Source organism: Nerophis ophidion, linkage group LG29 (genome assembly GCF_033978795.1).
Source record: "Nerophis ophidion isolate RoL-2023_Sa linkage group LG29, RoL_Noph_v1.0, whole genome shotgun sequence".
In the NCBI taxonomy this organism is placed as follows: Eukaryota; Metazoa; Chordata; class Actinopteri; order Syngnathiformes; family Syngnathidae; genus Nerophis; species Nerophis ophidion.
The window spans coordinates 14707768-14729622 of NC_084639.1; the positions used below are offsets into that span (position 1 = coordinate 14707768).

The 21855-nt window shown below is 36.7% G+C and overlaps 1 protein-coding gene across 2 annotated transcripts in view; it reads right to left on the reverse strand.

Annotated features, from left to right (window-relative positions):
- Positions 1-2487: 2487 nt before the first annotated feature.
- Positions 2488-21855, reverse strand: part of ccdc69 (coiled-coil domain containing 69) — a 41283-nt gene continuing 21915 nt past the window's right edge. For both annotated transcript variants that reach the window (XM_061891615.1, XM_061891614.1), the window contains exons 3-9: positions 19177-19346; positions 17265-17352; positions 15916-15989; positions 15718-15819; positions 15459-15578; positions 9524-9621; positions 2488-3766 (exon numbers count right to left, since the gene is read on the reverse strand). In XM_061891615.1, the coding sequence (XP_061747599.1) occupies positions 3604-3766; positions 9524-9621; positions 15459-15578; positions 15718-15819; positions 15916-15989; positions 17265-17352; positions 19177-19346 (815 nt within the window). In that variant the 3' untranslated portion in view covers positions 2488-3603. The remainder of the gene's footprint in view (positions 3767-9523; positions 9622-15458; positions 15579-15717; positions 15820-15915; positions 15990-17264; positions 17353-19176; positions 19347-21855) is intronic.

The window sequence follows — 21855 nt, forward strand, 5'->3', positions numbered from 1 at the left end:
TGGAGATGCACCACGCATGCGCACTGCCGAGGAGCGGGAAAATGATGAAGATATGACCTTTGACCCCAACTCGGACGTCACGATAAAAGTCAAACGAAAAATACAATTATTATACTGTTAAATAATATATTATGACATGAAAATATTACTATTTGGTCATCAATAGATAGAGAGATAACAACCTACACTATTGCTAAATAATAAACATACCTTTAAATAATAATAATAATACATGTTTGGATATGAATATATATTAATAACATTATTTGAACAAAAAGAAAAATATTCATTATCAACAATCATAATATAGTGGTAAACATCTCAATTAATTACAAATTAATGGTTAACTATCATATTTTAAATGTTTTTTATTAAATAAATGTATTGATAAATGATAAAAAGATATCAACTGATACAAAAATATATTGGTGAAAAATATCACCGGTGCTATATTGCTAAATTATAGATATACCGGTATCTTAAAATAAAATAAAAATTTAAAATAAAAAAAGAACATTTTACTAATTATATTTGTAAATGAACTTGTACTAATAATAGTGCAAAGTTAATTATTAACAAAGTAAAAATATATATTGTTAACACAAATTCTCTATATGGCGGTTTATAGTCCATTTAGTGTTAATTAATAACAAATAATCGGTTCGACTATCGTACTGTTAAATATCATATTATTAAATAAATATATTTTTAAATGATAAATATGTTGTCAATTGATACCAAAGATATTAATGAATAAAGTGTTGGATGATATATTGTTAAAAAAAAACTGTTCTGTATTGCTAAATAATAAATGTATATTTAAATAAAACATATCTAAAACAAAATTACATGTTAAAAAAATTAATATTTTAGTAAATATATTCGTATACTAATAATATTACAAAGTTAATTATTAACAAAATAAAAATGATCATTAATACCAAATACTGTATATTGTATACTAGTCATAATCCATCCATCCATTTTTCTACCGCTCATTCCCTTTGGGGTCGCGAGGTCGTTGGTGCCTATCTCAGCTACTATCGGGTGGAAGGCAGGGCACACCCTGGACAAGTCGCCACCTCATCGCAGACTAGTCATAATATAATGGTAAATATTACATTTATTGTTGATTAATAACAAATAATTGGTTAAATTATCATACTGTTAAATATCATATTATTTAATAAATACATTGTTAAATTATATATATATTATATATATACATATATATATATATATATATATATGCTATCAAGTGATACCAAATATATAAATTAATAACAAATAGTTATATAATATTGTTAAACATAACAAATATACCATATTGCTAAATAATAAATATATGTAAAGTAAAATATGTAAAGTAAAAAGACATATTTGTATATGAACATATACTATTATAATATTATGTATTTAATCACTATAGAAATAAAAATAAAAATATTGTATGCGGTATAATATAATGGTAAATAATGTCATGTTAATTAATAACAAATTATTGGTTAAACTCTCATACTGTTAAATATCATATTATTTTGTTTACATTTTTGGGTCAAATGATCAGTATGTTAAAAATTGATACCAAAGATATTGTTTGATAAGAAATTGTTGAATAATTTATTGTTAAAAAAATAACAACTTCGATGTCTTGGTAACTATTGACAAATATATTGTTAAATATGTGCCCTGTGGTTGGCTAAAATCATATATAGATAAATAATAGCACATGTACTGTATTGCTGAATAATACATATATCTTTAGATAATAAATAAATACAAATATATTAAAATATATTTATATAATTATGGCTTACGAAAACAATAATTATGATTAACAAATATATGGGAATATCGCCATAATATAATAGTTAAAAACTACATGTATTGCTAAAAAATAACAAACATGGTTAAATGTCTGCCCTGTGATTGGCCGGGATAGAAATATTAACATGATTACTTGACCACGCATGCGCATGACATGTGGGTCAAAGGTCACTATGTTGATGATCAAGTGACAACATTGATGCTGATGCTCGCGGTTATCGTTAAGATGACGTCAGCGGACTAAACGGTGTCTAATTGGAGACGACCCCCCCCCGCTGGGGGCCGTGTGAACCACTGAGACTCCGCCCCCTCGTCTTCATGAACAGCAGGCCTGCCAGGCGGCCATTATGGGGAGTGCCACGCCCCCTCATTAGCGGCACGCCTACAGGAAGTCTTTCCTCATTGTGTGTGTGTCTGGGGGGGGGCATTGTGTGTGCTAAACAAACACGCATGCTAATTTGGATCAACTTCACTTTACTTTGAAAGGACTTAAGCACGTCCGCTTAGTTCATAACCGGCGCTTTCAAAACAAAACACCTGTCTGTGAGCCTCATGTGGTGTTGTGGCTGTGGTCCTCTGCTGCCCCCCAGTGGACACGTTGGGGTGCAGCAGTTGGCAGTCAAACGAAACCATTGAGTTTGATGATTAATAAACATGATCGTTGTTGTGAACTTTTTATTGAGATTTTTGACCCCACTCAAAGAAAAAAAAAATAATACATTTTCCTCAATGTAACAATAAAAAGTTAACATGCATGTGAAAAAGTGCGAGTGCTTGACAACAATTCTCATTTTCACAACACTGAACACGCTTTTTTTTTTTGGCACAGGACCAGGATGGTCGAGCTACATGCTAACATGATGCTAACATGCTAACATGAAGCTAACATATTGTCACGCCAAATGTCTTCCCCCCTACAAAAAACCTTCGCCCCGGAAGACATTTGGCGTGACAGCCCCTCTAATGCCTGAAGGACCCCAATGAGGGCGTGATAATACCAAGTTATATGACTTGGTATTACAGCTGCAAAAAAGGCGAAGCAAAAATAGCTTGAAAGGTAAGCATGCTGGAATGCTAATATTTTTTCCTCACCGTTATTTTTCACCAATGGCAATCAGCCAATTATAATGATTTTAAAACAGGCAGCTGTGTGGGCTGCTTTAACCAAGTTATATGACTTTTAAGGGTTACAGCTGCAAAATTAGCAAAGCAAAAATAGCTTGAAAGGTTAGCATGCTGGAATGCTAATATTTTTTCCTCACTGTTATTTGTCACCAATGACAGTCAGCCAATTATAATGCTTTAAAACAGGCAGCTGTGTGGACTGCTTTAAGGTCCTTCCACCCTCATTGGGGTCCTTCGGGCATTAGAGGGGCTGTCACGCCAAATGTCTTCCGGGGGGAAGGTTTTTGTAGGAAGAAGAAATTTGGCATGACAATGCTAACATGTTGCTAACATACTAACATAATGCTAACATGCTAACATGATGCTAACATGCTAACCTGATGCTAACATGCTAACATGATGCTGACATGCTAACATGATGCTAACATTCTGCTAACATGCTAGCAGCAACACAAAACAATCAGTCAGAAGAAACTCCAACCGTTTGGCACAGGAAGGATTTCCTTTTAAGGTCAGTAAACATGTCGTAAAAACGTTTTTTTGTTTTTTTTTGTAAAATACTTTGAACAAGAGCTTGAAATAAAAAGTGGTACTTTTGTCTGTGGTTCATCCACTCGAAGCTTGCGAGGACAAAAGAGGACGGCGTGACGCTCACAGCGGCGTGACTTGGGACAAGACCGCGGCCACGTTGATGGAGGGACACGAGTCCGCCATCTTGAAGAGGAGCAGCTCCTTTTCTCGGTCAAGAGTCTGGTTGAGCGCCAGTTGCCTCTCTAGCGCCACCTTCATGTCCTGATGCTCCCTGGACAGCTGCCTGCACAACAGCACACCACTAGTTTATTATGTCCATAATAAGTGGTTTGTCGTGTTAATGTACAAAATGTAAATTATGTCGTGTTAATGTACATAATGTAAATAATAAGTGTTATGTTGTGTTAATGTACATAATGTAAGTCATGTTGTGTTAATGTACATAATGTAAATTATGTGGTGTTAATGTACATGCTGTAAATAATATGTTATGTCGTGTTAATGTACATAATGTAAATAATAAGTGTTATGTTGTGTTAATGTACATAATGTAAGTTATGTCGTGTTAATGTACAAAATGTAAGTTATGTCGTGTTAATGTACATTATGTAAATAATATGTTTTACGTTGTGTTAATGTACATAATGTAAGTCATGTCGTGTTAATGTACATAATGTAAATTATGTGGTGTTAATGTACATGTTGTAAATAATATGTTATGTCGTGTTAATGTACATAATGTAAATAATAAGTGTTATGTTGTGTTAATGTACATAATGTAAGTTATGTCGTGTTAGTGTACAAAATGTAAGTTATGTCGTGTTAATGTACAAAATGTAAGTTATGTCGTGTTAATGTACATTATGTAAATAATATGTTTTACGTTGTGTTAATGTACATAATGTAAGTCATGTCGTGTTAATGTACATAATGTAAATTATGTCGTGTTAATGTACATAATGTAAATAATAAGTGTTATGTTGTGTTAATGTACATAATGTAAGTTATGTCGTGTTAATGTACAAAATGTAAGTTATGTTGTGTTAATGTACATTATGTAAATAATAAGTGTTATGTCGTGTTAATGTACAAAATGTAAGTTATGTCGTGTTAATGTATATAATGTAAGTTATGTCGTGTTAATGTACAAAATGTAAATAATAAGTGTTATGTCTTGTTAATATACAAAATGTAAGTTTTGTCGTGTTAATGTACATTATGTAAATAATAAGTGTTATGTTGTGTTAATGTACATAATGTAAGTCATGTCGTGTTAATGTACATAATGTAAATTATGTGGTGTTAATGTACATGCTGTAAATAATAAGTGTTATGACGTGTTAATGTACAAAATGTAAGTTATGTCGTGTTAATGTACAAAATGTAAGTTATGTTGTGTTAATGTACAAAATGTAAATAAGTGTTATGTCGTGTTAATGTGCAAAATGTAAGTTATGTTGTGTTAATGTACATTATGTAAATAATAAGTGTTATGTCGTGTTAGTGTACAAAATGTAAGTTATGTCGTGTTAATGTACATAATGTAAGTTATGTCGTGTTAATGTACAAAATGTAAGTTATGTTGTGTTAATGTACATAATGTAAGTTATGTCGTGTTAATGTACAAAATGTAAGTTATGTTGTGTTAATGTACATAATGTAAATAATAAGTGTTATGTCGTGTTAATGTACAACATGTAAGTTATGCCGTGTTAATGTACATAATGTAAATAAGTGTTATGTTTTGCTGATGTACATAATGTAAGTTATGTAGTGTTAATGTACATAGTGTAAATAATAAGTGTTATGTCGTGTTAATGTACATAATGTAAATAAATAAATTATAAATGGGTTGTACTTGTATAGGGCTTTTCTACCTTCAAGGTACTCAAAGCGCTTTGATGTTATAGTGTGTTAATGTACATAATTTAAGTTATGTCACGTTAATGTACATAATGTAAATAATAAGTGTTATGTGTTAATGTAAGTTGTTGTGTTACTGTACTTAATGTAAATACGTTTTATGTTGTGTTAATGTACATAATGTAAATAAGTGTTATGTTGTGTTAATGTACATAATGTAAACAAGTGTTATGTTGTGTTAATGTACATAATGTAAGTTATGTCGTGTTAATGTACATGGTAGAAATAATAAGTGTTGTGTTAATGTACATCATGTACGTTGTCATGTTAATGTACTTAATGTAAATAATAAGTGTTATGTCGTGTGAATGTTGTCTGTCTATCTGTGTTAGCCCTGCGATGAGGTGGCGACTTGTCCAGGGTGTACCCTGCCTTCCGCCCGATTGTAGCTGAGATAGGCGCCAGCGCCCCCCGCGACCCCGAAAGAGAATAAGCGGTAGAAAATGGATGGATGGATGGATGTCGTGTTAATGTACATAATGTAAATAATAAGTGTTATATTGTGTTAATGTACATAATGTAAGTTATGTCACGTTAATGTACATAATGTGAATAATAAGTGTTATGTGTTAATGTAAATAATGTAAGTTGTCGTGCTAGTGTACATAATGTAAGTTATGTTGTGTTAATGTGCATAATGTAAATAAGTGTTATGTTGTGTTAATGTACATAATGTAAATTATGTCATGTTAATGTACATAGTATAAATACTAAGTGTTATGATGTGTTAATGTACGTAATGTAAATTATGTCGTGTTAATGTACATAATGTAAATACTAAGTGTTATGTTGTGTTAATGTACATAAGTGTTATGTCGTGTTAATGTACAAAATGTAAGTTATGTCGTGTTAATGTAAATAAGTGTTATGTTGTGCTAATGTACAGAATGTAAGTTATGTCGTGTTATATTGTGTTAATGTACAAAATGTAAGTTATGTCGTGTTAATGTAAATAAGTGTTATGTTGTGCTAATGTACAGAATGTAAGTTATGTCGTGTTATATTGTGTTAATGTACATAATGTAAATAAGTGTTATGGTGTGTTAATGTACATAATGTAAACAGGTGTTATGTTGTGAAGTTATGTCATGTTAATGTACATAATGTAAGTTGTTGTGTTACTGTACCTAATGTAAATAATAAGTGTTATGTCGTGTTAATGTACATCATGTAAATAATAAGTGTTATATTGTGTTAATGTACATAATGTAAGTTATGTCATGTTAATGTACATAGTGTAAATAAGTCTTATGTGTTAATGTACATAATGTAAGTTGTCGTGTTACTGTACTTAATGTAAATAAGTGCTATGTTGTGTTAATGTAGATTATGTAAATAAGTGTTATGTTGTGTTAATGTACATAGTGTAAATAAGCGTTATGTGTTAATCTACACAATGTAAGTTGTCGTGTTAATGTACTTAATGTAAATGATAAGTTGTCGTGTTAATGTACACAAGTGTTATGTCGTGTTAATGTACATAACGTAAATAATAAGTGTTATGTCCTGTTAATGTACATAATGTAAATAAGTGTTGTTTTTTTATGTACATAATGCAAGTTATGTCGTATTAATGTACATTATGTAAATAAGTGTTATGTTGTGTTAATGTACATACGTGTTATGTTGTGTTAATGTACATAATGTAAATAAGTGTTAATGTACAAAATGTAAATAATTGTGTTAATGTACATAATGTAAGTTGCCGTGTTAATGTACTTAATGTAAATAACTGTTGTGTTGTGTTTATGTACAAACCCCGTTTCCATATGAATTGGGAAATTGTGTTAGATGTAAATATAAACGGAATACAATGATTTGCAAATCCTTTTTTTAACCCATATTCAGTTGAATATGCTACAAAGACAACATATTTGATGTTCAAAGTCATACACTTAATTTCTTATTGCAAATAATAATAAACTTAGAATTTCATGGCTGCAACACGTGCCAAAGTAGTTGGGAAAGGGCATGTTCACCACTGTGTTACAACACGTTTTCTTTTAACAACACTCAATACATTTTTGCGAACTGAAGAAACTCATTGTTGAAGCTGTGAAAGTGGATTTCTTTCCCATTCTTGTTTTATGTAGAGCTTCAGTCGTTCAACAGTCCCGGGTCTCCGCTGTCGTATTTTACGCTTCATAATGCGCCACAGGTCTGGACGGCAGGCAGGCCAGGAAAGTACCCACATTCTTTTTTTACGAAGCCACGCTGTTGTAACACGTGCTGAATGTGGCTTGGCATTGTCTTGCTGAAATAAGCAGGGGCGTCCATGAAAAAGACGGTGCTTAGATGGCAGCATATGTTGTTCCAAAACCTGTATGTACCTGTCAGAATTAATGGTGCCTTCACAGATGTGTAAGTTACCCATGCCTTGGGCACTAATACACCCCCATACCATCACAGATGCTGGCTTTTGAACTTTGCGTCGATAACAGTATGGATGGCTCGCTTCCCCTTTGGTCCGGATGACACGATGTAGAATATTTCCAAAAACAATTTGAAATGTGAACTCGTCAGACCACAGAACACTTTTCCACTTTGCATCAGTCCATCTCAGATGATCTCGGGCCCAGAAAAGCCGGCAGCTTTTTTTGGATGTTGTTGATAATTGGCTTTCGCTTTGCATAGTAGAGCTTTAACTTGCACATACAGATGTAGGGACCAACTGTATTTAGTGACAGTGGTTTTCTGAAGTGTTCCTGAGCCCATGTGGTTACATCCTTTAGAGATTGATGTCGGTTTTTGATACAGTGCCGTCTGAGGGATCGAAGGTCACGGTCATTCAATGTTGGTTTCCGGCCATGCCGCTTACGTGGAGTGTTTTCTCCAGATTCTCTGAACCTTTTGATGATATTATGGACCGTGGATGTTGAAATCCATAAATTTCATGCAATTGCACTTTGAGAAACGTTGTTCTTAAACTGTTTGACTATTTGCTCACGCAGTTGTGGACAAAGGAGTGTACCTCGCCCCATCCTTTCTTGTGAAAGACTGAGCATTTTTTGGGAAGCTGTTTTTATACCCAATCATGGCACCCACCTGTTCCCAATTAGCCTGCACACCTGTGGGATGTTCCAAATAAGTGTTTGATGAGCATTCCTCAACTTTATCAGTATTTATTGCCACCATTCCCAACCTCTTTGTCACGTGTTGCTGGCATCAAATTCTAAAGTTAATGATTATTTGCACAAAAAAAATGTTTATCAGTTTGAACATCAAATATGTTGTCTTTGTAGCATATTCAACTGAATATGGGTTGAAAATGATTTGCAAATCATTGTATTCCGTTTATATTTACATCTAACACAATTTCCCAACTCATAAGGAAACGGGGTTTGTACATAATGTAAGTTATGTCGTGTTAATGTACATAATGTAAATAATAACTGTTATGTTGTGTTTATGTACATAAGTGTAATGTCGTGTTAATGTACATAATGTAAATAATAAGTGTTGTGTTAATGTACATAATGTAAGTTGTCGTGTTAATGTACAAAATGTAAAAATAAGTGTTGTGTTAATGTACATGATGTAAGTTATGTTGTGTAATGTACATAATGTAAATAATAAGTGTTGTGTTAATGTACATAATGTAAGTTATGTCGTGTTAATGTACAAAATGTAAAAATAAGTGTTGTGTTAATGTACATGATGTAAGTTATGTTGTGTAATGTACATAATGTAAAAATAAGTGTTGTGTTAATGTACATAATTTAAGTTATGTTGTGTAATGTACATAATGTAAATAATAAGTGGTATGATGTGTTCCATCCATCCATCCATCCATTTTCTACCGCTTATTCCCTTTCGGGGTCGCGGGGGGCGCTGGCGCCTATCTCAGCTACAATCGGGCGGAAGGCGGGGTACACCCTGGACAAGTCGCCACCTCATCGCAGGGTATGATGTGTTGATGTACATAATGTAAGTTGTCGTGTTAATGTACTTAATGTAAATAATTTGTGTTGTGTTAATTTACATAATGTACAGAATAAGTGTTATGTCGTGTTAATGTACATAATGTAAATAATAAGTCTTATGTTGTGTTAATGTACATAATGTAAATAATACGTGTTATGCCGTGTTGATGTACATAACGTGTCAGGTTACTTACATTAAGACAGTGTGTGTGTTGTCCAGACGTCCTCTCAGATCGTCGTTGTGCTGTGATACTTGAGTTAGACGCTCCTCCACACTCTTGTTCTTCTCTGTCTGCACACCAACAACTACATGAACAACTACATCTAATACTGTAGTAATCATTCAAACTACTATGTCAGCAATGACAACTACATGAACAACTACATCAAATACTAAAGTAATGACTCCATTAAAATATGTCAACAATGACAACTACATGAACAACTACACCAAATACTAGAGAAATGACTCCAAGAACTATTATGTCAATAATGATAAAGTGAAATCAAAGGGTATATTTAAGGTTACATCTAAGAGTGTATTTAAGGGTATATCTAAGGGTGTATCTAAGGTTGTATCTAAGGGTACATCTAAAAGTGTATCAGGGTACATCTCAGAGTGTATCTAAGGGTATATCTAAGGTTGTATCTAAGGGTACATCTAAGGTTCTATCTAAGGGTACATCTAAGGTTGTATCTAAGGGTACATCTAAAGTTGTATCTAAGGTTGTATCTAAGGGTACATCTAAAAGTGTATCAGGGTACATCTCAGAGTGTATCTAAGGGTATATCTAAGGTTGTATCTAAGGGTACATCTAAGGTTCTATCTAAGGGTACATCTAAGGTTGTATCTAAGGGTACATCTAAAGTTGTATCTAAGGTTGTATCTAAGGGTACATCTACGAGTGTATCTAAGGGTGTATCTAAGGGAACATCTAAGAGTACATCTAAGGGTATATCTAAGCTTGTATCTAAGGGTACATCTAAAGTTGTATCTAAGGGTATATCTAAAGTTGTATCTAAGGGTACATCTAAGAGTATTTTTAAGGTTGTATCTAAGGGAACATCTAAGAGTACATCTAAGAGTACATCTAAGGGTATATCTAAGCTTGTATGTAAGGGTACATCTAAAGTTGTATCTAAGGGTACATCTAAAGTTGTATCTAAGGGTACATCTAAGAGTATTTTTAAGGTTGTATCTAAGGGTTTATCTAAGATTGTATCTAAGGGTACATCCAAGGGTACATCTAAGGGTATATCTAAGGGTATATCTAAGAGTATATCTAAGGGTATATGTAAGGGTATATCTAAGGGTATATCTAAGAGTATTTCTAAGAGTATTTCCAAGAGTATATCTAAGGGTAAATCTTAGGGTATATCTCAGGATACATCTATAGACACATCTAAGGATATATCTAAGGGTGCATCTAAGGGTATATCTAAGGGTAAATCTAAGGGTACATCCAAGGGTAAATCTAAGGGTGCATCCAAGGGTATATCTAAGGGTGCATCCAAGGGTATATCTAAGGGTATATCTAAGGCTACATCTAAGGGTGTATCTAAGGGTGTTCCTAAGGGTACATCTAAGAGTATCTAAGGGTACATCTAAGGGTGTATCTAAGGGTATATCTAAGAGTATATCTAAGGGTACATCTAATATATCTAGGAGTATATCTAAAGGTATATGTAAGTGTATATCTAAGGGTATATCTATTAGATATACCCTTAGATATACTCTTAGAAATACTCTTAGATTCTATTATTTCTAAGAGTATATCTAAGGGTACATCTTAGGGTATATCTCAGGATACATCTATAGACACATCTGAGGATATATCTAAGGATCCATCTAAGGGTATATCTAAGGGTATATCTAGGAGTATTTCTAAGAGTAGATGTAAGAGTACATCTTAGGGTATATCTCAGGATACATCTATAGACACATCTAAGGGTATATTTAAGGCTACATCAAAGGATACATCTAAGGGTACATCTCAGGGTGTATCTAAAGTTACATCTAAGACTATATCGAAGGGTAACATCTAAGGGTGTATCTAAGAGTATATCTAAGGGTACATCTAAGGGTATATCTAGGAGTGTATCTAAGGGTATATCTAAGAGTATTTCTAAGAGTATATCTAAGGGTACATCTTAGGGTATATCTCAGGATACATCTATAGACACATCTAAGGGTATATGTAAGTGTATATCTAAGGGTATATCTATTAGATATACCCTTAGATATACTCTTAGAAATACTCTTAGATTCTAAGAGTATTTCTAAGAGTATATCTAAGGGTACATCTTAGGGTATATCTCAGAATACATCTATAGACACATCTAAGGATATATCTAAGGATCCATCTTAGGGTAAATCTAAGGGTACATCTAAAGGTATATCTAGGAGTATTTCTAAGAATATATATAAGGATACATCTATAGACACATCTAAGGGTATATCTAAGGCTACATCAAAGGATACATCTAAGGGTATATCTAAGGTTACATCTAAGAGTATATCGAAGGGTAACATCTAAGGGTATATCTAGGAGTATATCTAAGGATATTTCTAAGAATATTTCTCAGAGTATATCTAAGGGTACATCTTAGGGTATATCTCAGGATACATCTATAGACACATCTAAGGGTATATCTAAGAGTATATCTAAGGGTATATCTAAAAGTATAGCTAAGGTTATATCTTAAGGGTATATCTCAGGATACATCTATAGACACATCTAAGGGTATATGTAAGGGTATATATAAGGGTATATGTAAGGATATATCTAAAGGTACATCCAAGGGTAAATCTAAGGGTAAATCTAAGGGTGCGTCCAAGGGTATATCTAAGGATACATCTAAGGCTACATCAAAGGGTATATCTAAGGGTACATCTGAGGGTATATGTCAGGGTACACCTCAGGGTACATCTAAAGGTATATAAGAGTATATCTAAGGGTACATTTAAGGGTATATCTAAGAGTATATCTAAGGGTATATGTAAGGGTATATCTATGGGTATATCTAAGAGTATTTCTAAGAGTACGTATATCTGAGGGTACATCTTAGGGTATAACTCAGGATACATCTATAGACAGATCTAAGGGTATATGTAAGGATATATCTAAGGGTGCATCTAAGGGTATATGTAAGGATATATCAAAGGGTAGATCTAAAGGTACATACTAGGGTATGTACAAGGGTACATCTAAGGGCACATCAAAGGTTACATCAAAGGGTACATATAAGGGTACATAAGACTATATTTAAGATAGAGGTGCACCGAAATGAAAATTTGTGGCCGAAGCCGAATAAAATTTAAACGCTTGGCCGAAGGCCGAATACCGAATAATGAATGCAGTTTATCACAATTTTTTTTATATTGCATAAATAGCCTACAATAAATGTTTAGACATGTTTTTCAAATAAAGTACATTTTTATTGAATATTTAAATTTTTTTAATATTCCAGTATTCAAAAAAAGCACAACGTTTTTTCATTTATATTAGGCCTTCAAACAAAACATTCATTCCAAAAAAATGTTAAACTCATTTAAACTCAGCATGCTGGTGGGGCTGACATCCGCGCTCAATATGTCTGTCCTGAAGCTGAAGTGAACATCATTATCTTTAAAGGGGAACATTATCACCAGACCTATGTAAGCGTCAATATATACCTTGATGGTGCAGAAAAAATGACCATATATTTTTTCAACCGATTTCCGAACTCTAAATGGGTGAATTTTGGCGAATTAAACGCCTTTCAGTTTATCGCTCATGTGGTGATGACGTCAGAACGTGACGTCTCCGAGGTAATACAGCCGCCATTTTCATTTTCAACACATTACAAACACCGGGTCTCAGCTCTGTTATTTTCCGTTTTTTGACAATTTTTTGGAACCTTGGAGACATCATGCCTCGTCGGTGTGTTGTTGGAGGGTCTTACAACACTAACAGGGAGGGATTCAAGTTGCACCACTGGCCCGAAGATGCGAAAGTGTCTGCCGCCAGACCCCCATTAAATGTACCAAAGTGGCTCCACATTTTACTGGCGATGACAGACATGGCACAGAGATGTATGGATGACCTGCAGATAAATTTGCAACGATAAAGTCAACGAAATCATAAAGGTGAGTTTTGTTTATGTTGACTGCCAGCTAATCGATGCTAACATGCTATTTACCGGCGGTGCTAAAGCAGACATGCTACAGAGATGTATGGATAACCTGCAGATGCATTTGCAACTATATTACGTTTCCTTCCACCCACATTTAATGCGAAAAAAACACTTACCAATCGACGGATTTAAGTTGCTCCAGTGTCACAAGATGCGAAAGTCCTGATCGTTTGGTCCGCACATTTTACCGGCGAAGCTAACGCAGCTATTCGGCCATGCTATGGCTATGAATAGCGTCAATAGCTATTCGCTCAATAGCTTCAGTTTCTTCTTCAATACTTTCATACTCCAACCATCCGTTTCAATACATGCGTAATCTGTTGAATCGCTTAAACCGCTGAAATGTCGCTATATCTTGCTGTGGTATCTGCCATTGTTTGTTTACATTGGCTGCACTGTATGACATCACAGGGAAATGGACAGTCGCATCGCAAATAGCGAAAATCAAGCACTTTAAAGCTTTTTTTAGGGATATTCCGGGACCGGTAAAATTTAGAAAAAAATTTCAAAAAAATACAACAAGCCACTGGGAAATGATTTTTATTGTTTTTAAACCTTTTGAAATTGTGATAATGTTCCCCTTTAACCAAGAGCTCGTGGACGCGGGCTGCAACACTGTCATACATCTCCGGTAAGCACACATCAGAGAAATACCGTCTGCTCGGTATCGTGTAACGGGGCTCAATGTGCTCCATGAGTCTCCGAAAGCCAATGTCCTCCACTACACTAAACGGTTGATCATCCAAAGCCATAAACTCCATTACCTTCTTTGTAATTCCGTTTGCTTTGGCACTGTCAGTCGCAAACTTTTTCGTCCTCTCAAAGACGTCAGCCACGGACGGGGTGGGCGTTCTCGTGCTGTGACCAGCTCTCCTTTCGGCTGCTGCAGCCGCAGCCGTCTCTCTCTCCTACTGGGCGTGCTTTTCCGGGTGTTTGGCTTTTAAATAATACATTAAAGCAGTAGTGCTGAAGGTCTTTGCTGAGGCACCTCCTCGAGACAGTTTGGCTGAACATTCGTTGCAAACTGCAATTTTTTGTCACTTTCCGACACTTTAAAATATCTCCACACTGCTGACATTTTTCCGGGTTACAGCATCACCGCGTCACAGCACGTTGGTTGATTGCGTCACAAGCCACTATTCGGCCTTGCTTTTAACTCATTCCACCGAAGGCCGAATGTGGCATTTTTTGCCTTATTCGGCCGAATATATTCGGTTATCGATTATTCGGTGCATCCCTAATTTAAGACTATATCTAAGGGTATATCCATCCATTTCTACTGCTTGTCCTTTTTGGGGTAGCGGGGGGGTGCTGGCGCCTATTACTGCAACATTCGGGCGGAAGGCGGGGTACACCCTGGACAATTATATCAATGAATAAATAAATGATAAATGGGTTGTACTTGTATGGCGCTTTTCTACCTTCAAGGTACTCAAAGTGCTTTGACACTACTTCCACATTCAGCCATTCACACACTGATGGAGGGAGCTGCCATGCAAGGCGGTAACCAGCACCCATCAGGAGCAAGGGTGAAGTGTCTTGGTCAAGGACACAACGGACGTGACGAAGTTGGTACTAGGTGGGGATTCAACCAGGGACCCTTGGGTTGCGCACGGCCACTCTACCACTGCGCCACAACGTCCCATGAGTTAAAAAGAGCTTTGGAAGTTGTGCAACTTTTTCCGGAGGCTACAATTCATGATATTACTTTGATTTGTTTTCACCTACAAAACCTCATCTTTAATGTGTGGCGGCTGTGATTGGCCAGCATCAATTAAGGGCTAGCCCTAGTCCACATGAATGATTGCTCTAACGACAACATGAACTACCACATTGACAGTGGCATCAAGCACAGCATTAATGACTCCATTGACAGCGACAAGAGTGACTGCATGAAAAACTACATCAACCACTTCATGGACCACACAAAGGAGAGTCAAAGAAGAAACTCACCAGTTCTTCCATCTGCTGCAACTTCATGTTTTGTTCCTGCACGCGCTCACTCTTCATCTCGATGACGAACAGTAAAGACTCCTGCTCAGACTCCCAGAATGCACCTGGACTGCCATGCGACTGAACCACACACACGCGTTATTGCACAGGCACACACACTTTTGTCCGCACGCACGCACGTTCACACACACACACACACACACACACACACACACACACACACACAAACACACACACACACACACACACACACACACACCTTGATGTTTCTGATCAGATCCTTCTTGAAGGTACAGTCTTGGACACGCCTCTTCAGCCGCTTGAAACACTCTAGCTCCGCCTTCAGCTCACTTACCTCGTCCTAGGTATAAACACACACAGACCCACACACAGACACACACGCATACACACGTTAACAGTCTGATGACATCCACAGGGAGCGCCATGTTCACTTTACCTTCAACGTGTTCTCAGCCTTGTGGAACCTCTCAATCAGCTGACCTTTGACCTCCTCGTGAGCTTGAGTCAGCTCTGTGGACAACACACACACACACATACACACACGCATACACACACACGCGCACACACACACGCTTCCACACATGCACGCACACACACATACGCGCACAAACACACACACACGCTTGCACACACGCACACACACACACACACACACAAACGCACACGCACAAACACGCGCACATACGCGCTCACACACACGCACGAACACACACGCACGAACACACACAAAGCGCACACACACACACACGCGCACACAGACAAATGCACACGCATGTGCACACACACGCACGCATACACACACGCACACACACACACACCAGGCACAAACACAAGCAGACAAACACACAACACACACACACACACACGCGCACATACAGACAAACGCACACACACAGGCGCGCGTACAAACACACGCACACACGCGCACGCACACACACACACACACACACACACACACACACACACACACACACGTAGACAAACACACAACACACGCACACACACACAGTAAAGACTAGGTTGTTGATGGCGATGACGAAGATGAAAATACTGGGTTGTCATAGTAACAAAGTGTGGCGCTGATTGTTAGCATGCACGTGTGTGAGTGTGCATGTTACTGTGCATGTGTGTGAGTGTGCATGTTACCGTGCACGTGTGTGAGTGTGCATGTTAGCGTGCACGCGTGTGAGTGTGCATGTTACCGTGCACGTGTGTGAGTGTGCATGTTAGCGTGCACGCGTGTGAGTGTGCATGTTACCGTGCACGTGTGTGAGTGTGCATGTCAGCGTGCACGCGTGAGTGTGCATGTTACCGTGCACGTGTGTGAGTGTGCATGTTAGCGTGCACGCGTGTGAGTGTGCATGTTACCGTGCACGTGTGTGAGTGTGCATGTTAGCGTGCACGCGTGTGAGTGTGCATGTTACCGTGCACGTGTGTGAGTGTGCATGTCAGCGTGCACGCGTGAGTGTGCATGTTACCGTGCACGTGTGTGAGTGTGCATGTTAGCGTGCACGCGTGTGAGTGTGCATGTTACCGTGCACGTGTGTGAGTGTGCATGTTACCATGCACGTGTGTGAGTGTGCATGTTACCGTGCTCGTGTGTGAGTGTCCATGTTACGTGCACGTGTGTGAGTGTGCACGTTAGCGTGCACGCGTGTGAACGTGCATGTTACCGTGCACGTGTGTGAGGGTGCATGTTACCGTGCATGTGTGTGAGTGTGCATGTTAGCATGCATGTGTGTGAGTGTGCATGTTAGCGTGCACGTGTGTGAGTGTGCATGTTACCGTGCACGTGTTGCTGGTGTCGCTCTGATACTTTTTGACTTTGTTGTTGATGGACAAGGTTGACATGAGCTGCCGTCTCTGTCTTCACCTGCACGTGACACGCGTTAGCTCATTTAGCATCTCTGTGGTCATTTACATCAATGTGACACCTGTTAGCTCATTTAGCATGTAGCATCTATGTAGTCGTTCACATCAACGTGATAACAGTTAGCTCATTTAGCATATATGTAGTCATTCACATCAATGTGACACCTGTTAGCTCATTTAGCATGTAGCATCCATGTAGTCGTTCACATCAACGTGATAACTGTTAGCTCATTTAGCATATATGTGGTCATTCACATCAACGTGACACGTTCGCTCATTTAGCATCAATGCCAGGGGTCACCAACCTTTTTGAAAGCAAGAGCTACTTCTTGGCTACTGATTAATGCGAAGGGCTACCAGTTTGATACACACTTAAATAAATTGCCAGAAATAGCCAATTTGCTCAATTTACCTTTAATAAATAAATATATATATATATATATATATATAAAATGGGTATTTCTGTCTGTCATTCCGTCGTACATTTTTTTTCCTTTTACGGAAGGTTTTTGTAGAGAATAAATGATGAAAAAAAACACTTAATTGAAAGGAAAAAACAGGAAAAAAATTAAATTAAATTTTGAAACATAGTTTAAAATTCAGCCGAAAAAAATAAGAGAAAAACTAGCTAATTTGAATCTTTTTTAAAAAATTACAAAAATAATTTATGGAACATCATTAAGATTAATTTTAGAATTACGATGACATGTTTAAAATAAGGTAAAATCCAATCTGCACTTTGTTAGAATATATAACAAAGACAAATCATTATTTCTTCTAGATTTTCCAGAACAACATTTTTTAAAGAAATTCAAAAGACTTTGAAATAAGATTTAAATTTGATTCTACAGATTTTCTAGATTTGCCAGAATTTTTTTTTAAATTTTACTCATAATAAGTTTGAAGAAATATTTCACAAATATTCTTCGTCGAAAAAACAGAAGCTAAAATGAAGAATTAAATTAAAATGTATTTATTGTTCTTTACAATAAATAAAAAATAATTTACTTGAACGTTGATTTAAATTGTCAGGAAAGAAGGGGAAGGAATTGAAAAGGTAAAAAGGTATATGTGTTTAAAAATCCTACAGTCATTTTTAAGGTTGTATTTTTTCTCAAAAATTGTCTTTCTGAAAGTTATAAGAAGCTAAGTAGTGAAGTGAATTATATTTATATAGCGCTTTTCTCTAGTGACTCAAGGCGCTTTTACATAGTGAAACCCAATATCTAAGTTACATTTAAACCAGTGTGGGTGGCACCGGGAGCGTTTGGGTAAAGTGTCTTGCCCAAGGGCACAACGGCAGTGACTAGGATGGTGCAAGCGGGAATTGAACCTGCAACCCTTTAAGTTGCTGGCACGGCCACTCTACCAACCGAGCTATATATATATATATTAATTATTTAAACATGTGAAGACCAAGTCTTTAAAATATTTTGGGGGATTTTCAAATTCTATTTGAGTTTTGTCTCTCTTAGAATTAAAAATGTCGAGCAAAGCGAGACCAGCTTGCTAGTAAATAAAAAAATAAAAAAAATAAAAATAGAGGAAGCTCACTGGTAAGTGCTGCTATTTGAGCTATTTTTGGTGACCCCTGGTCTATGTAGTCCTTCACATAAACATGATACCTGTTATCTTATTTAGCATAAATGTAGTCATTGCATCAATGTGACATGTATTAGCTCATTTAGCAACAATGAAGTTGTTTACATTAACACAACATGTGATCCTACATACTATTAGCTCATTTAGCATGTAGCATCTATGTAATGGTTCACATCAACGTGACACCTGTTAGCTTATTTAGCATGTAGCATCAAGCCAGCACCTTGTCGAGGATGCCGAGCACAAGCGTGCACACTTCTTCGTCGGCGTGTTCCTTGAGAAGCTCCGCCCTCTCTGCGCCGCCATTGGCTGAGAGCACTTCTTTGAGAATGGTCATCTGCCACTCGAAGCGCTCCAGTTGTTTCTCCAACGCCACGTTAGCGTGACGCTTACCTGCGCACAAAAGCACACATCCTATTGGCTGGCAGGGACACCTGACATCCACTATCACTTTCAATCAACAACACGTCGAAAGCTTTAAAGCGGGGGTGTCCAAAGTGCATTTTTAATGGCTATTTTACAAATATGATTACAAAAAAAACAACATAAAAAGAAAAAAATAATAATAAAAGAGGTGGACTGTAACGGGGAAATGTTGACACTAATACAGATTTAAACGTTCAAAGTAAAAAATAATTTATTTTGACTTCCTTCACGCATTTAAATGGGTGGGGGACCCTTTTAGATATTGAGACCCTTGGTCTGTTATTGTCCAAAAATAATAATGAGTCTAAATTAGAGATGTCCGATAATGGCTTTTTTGCCGATAACTGATATTGTCCAACTCTTAGTTACCAATTCCGATATCAACTGATACCGATATATACAGTCATGATTAACACATTATTATGCCTAATTTTGTTGTGATGCCCTGCCGGACGAGTGAGATTGAACCCTTCTGATTAAAAGTTATCAAAAGAGTTTTCATACCTGCTCCGGTTTTGATTTAACGCGCCTTCAAAGAACTCCTCCGCAAAGTTTCCTAAAAAATACAATTTTTGCCTGTTTGAGCTGTAATTTGACCCCCTTAAAATGCTTCAAAGTGCAAGTTAAAGCTCTACTATTGAAAGCGAAAGCCATATATCAACAACATCCAGAAACGCCGAGCTGTAATTTGACCCCCTTAACATGCTTCAAAACTCACCAGATTTTACACACACATCAGGACTGGAGAAAATTGCCATCTAATAAAAAAACAAACCCCAAAAATCAAAATTGCGCTCTAGCACCCCTAAGAAAAAACACAGACAAAACTACTTGTAACATTCGTTAGGAATGTCGTAGAGACATGAAACAAAAACCTCTATGTAGGTCTGATTTACACCTACATTTCATACACTTACTTCCTTCAGCAAAAATCAACGGGAAGTTGGCAAAAAACCCCTTCAAAACAAAATTTTCCTAAAAAATGTCATTTTTGCCAGTGTGTCGATGTTAAGATATTACGCCGAGTTGCTAAGTCTATCTGTTTGCTAATAGTAGCTACTATCCATTCATCTTCTAACGCTTATCCAGGTTTGGGTCGCAGGGGCAGCAGCCAAAGCAGGCTGGACCAACGCTGCTTGCAGCTTTAATTAGGCCTAATTTTGTTGTGATGCCCCACTGAATGCATTAAAAAATGTGACGAGGTTTTCCACAATAAATCAACTCAAGTTATGGAAAAAAATGCCAACATGGCACTGCCATATTTATTATTGAAGTCACAAAGTGCATTATTTTTTTTAACATGCCTCAAAACAGCATCTTGGAAATTGGGACATGCTCTGCCTGAGAGAGCATGAGAAGGGGCGGGGTTGAGGTGGTGGGGAGGGTTAGGGAGTAGGAGGGGTGGGTATTGTAGCATCCCGGAAGAGTTAGTGCCGCAAGGGGATCTGGGTATTTGTTCTGTTGTGTTTATGTTATGTTACGGTGCGGATGTTCTCCCAAAATATGTTTGTTATTTTTGTTTTGTGTGGGTTCAAAGTGTGGCGCATATTTGCAAAAGTTTTAAAGTTGTTTATACGGCCACCCTCAGTGTGACCTGTATGGCTGTTGACCAAGTATGCGTTGCATTCACTTGTGTGTGTGAAAAGCCGTAGATATAATGTGACAGGGCCGGCAAGCAAAGACAGTGCCTTAAGGTGTATTGGCGCTCTCTACTTCATAAATTATACTTTTTGAAACCGATACCGATAATTTATCGGCCGATAATATCGGCAGTCCGATATAATCCAACATCTCAATATTGTTATGAATTATTTACCCATTTAAAGTTCCAATTAGTTCACATCAAATATTCCATTTTGAAAACATTTTGGGGGAAATACTGCATAGTTTGTTTTTTTTTGCCATAAATGTTGTCTTTAAATAAAAACAAAAAAAAGGGGGGGGGAGCATAAAACATTGACAAAAGTAAGAGGGACAAGCAGTAGAAAATGGACGGCATGGGTTGGATCTGAAGTTGATCATTAGAGATTTAAGCGTTGAAAGTAAAAATTGAAAAATGACCTTTAGGGTGTGCTTTTTTTTAAACACTCGTTAAAAAATGTATGGAAAGCAATTTTGTTATGAAATATTTACTTTTATATCAAATATTCCATTTTGAAAAATGTTTTGGGGAAAATATTGCATAGTTTTTGTTTTTGCCGTAAAAATAAAAAGGAGGGGGTGTGAGGGCATAAACATGTTTAAGAATTAAAGTTAAAAGTTAAAGTACCAATGATTGTCACACACACACAAGCTGTGGCGAAATTATTCTCTGCATTTGATCCACCACCCTTGATCACTCCCTGGGAGGTGAGGGGAGCAGTGAGCAGCAGCGGTGGCCACGCCCGGGAATCATTTTTGATGATTTAACCCCCAATTTCAACCCTTGATGCTGGTGCAAGAGGCATAAGCGGGAGAAAATGGATGGATGGATGGA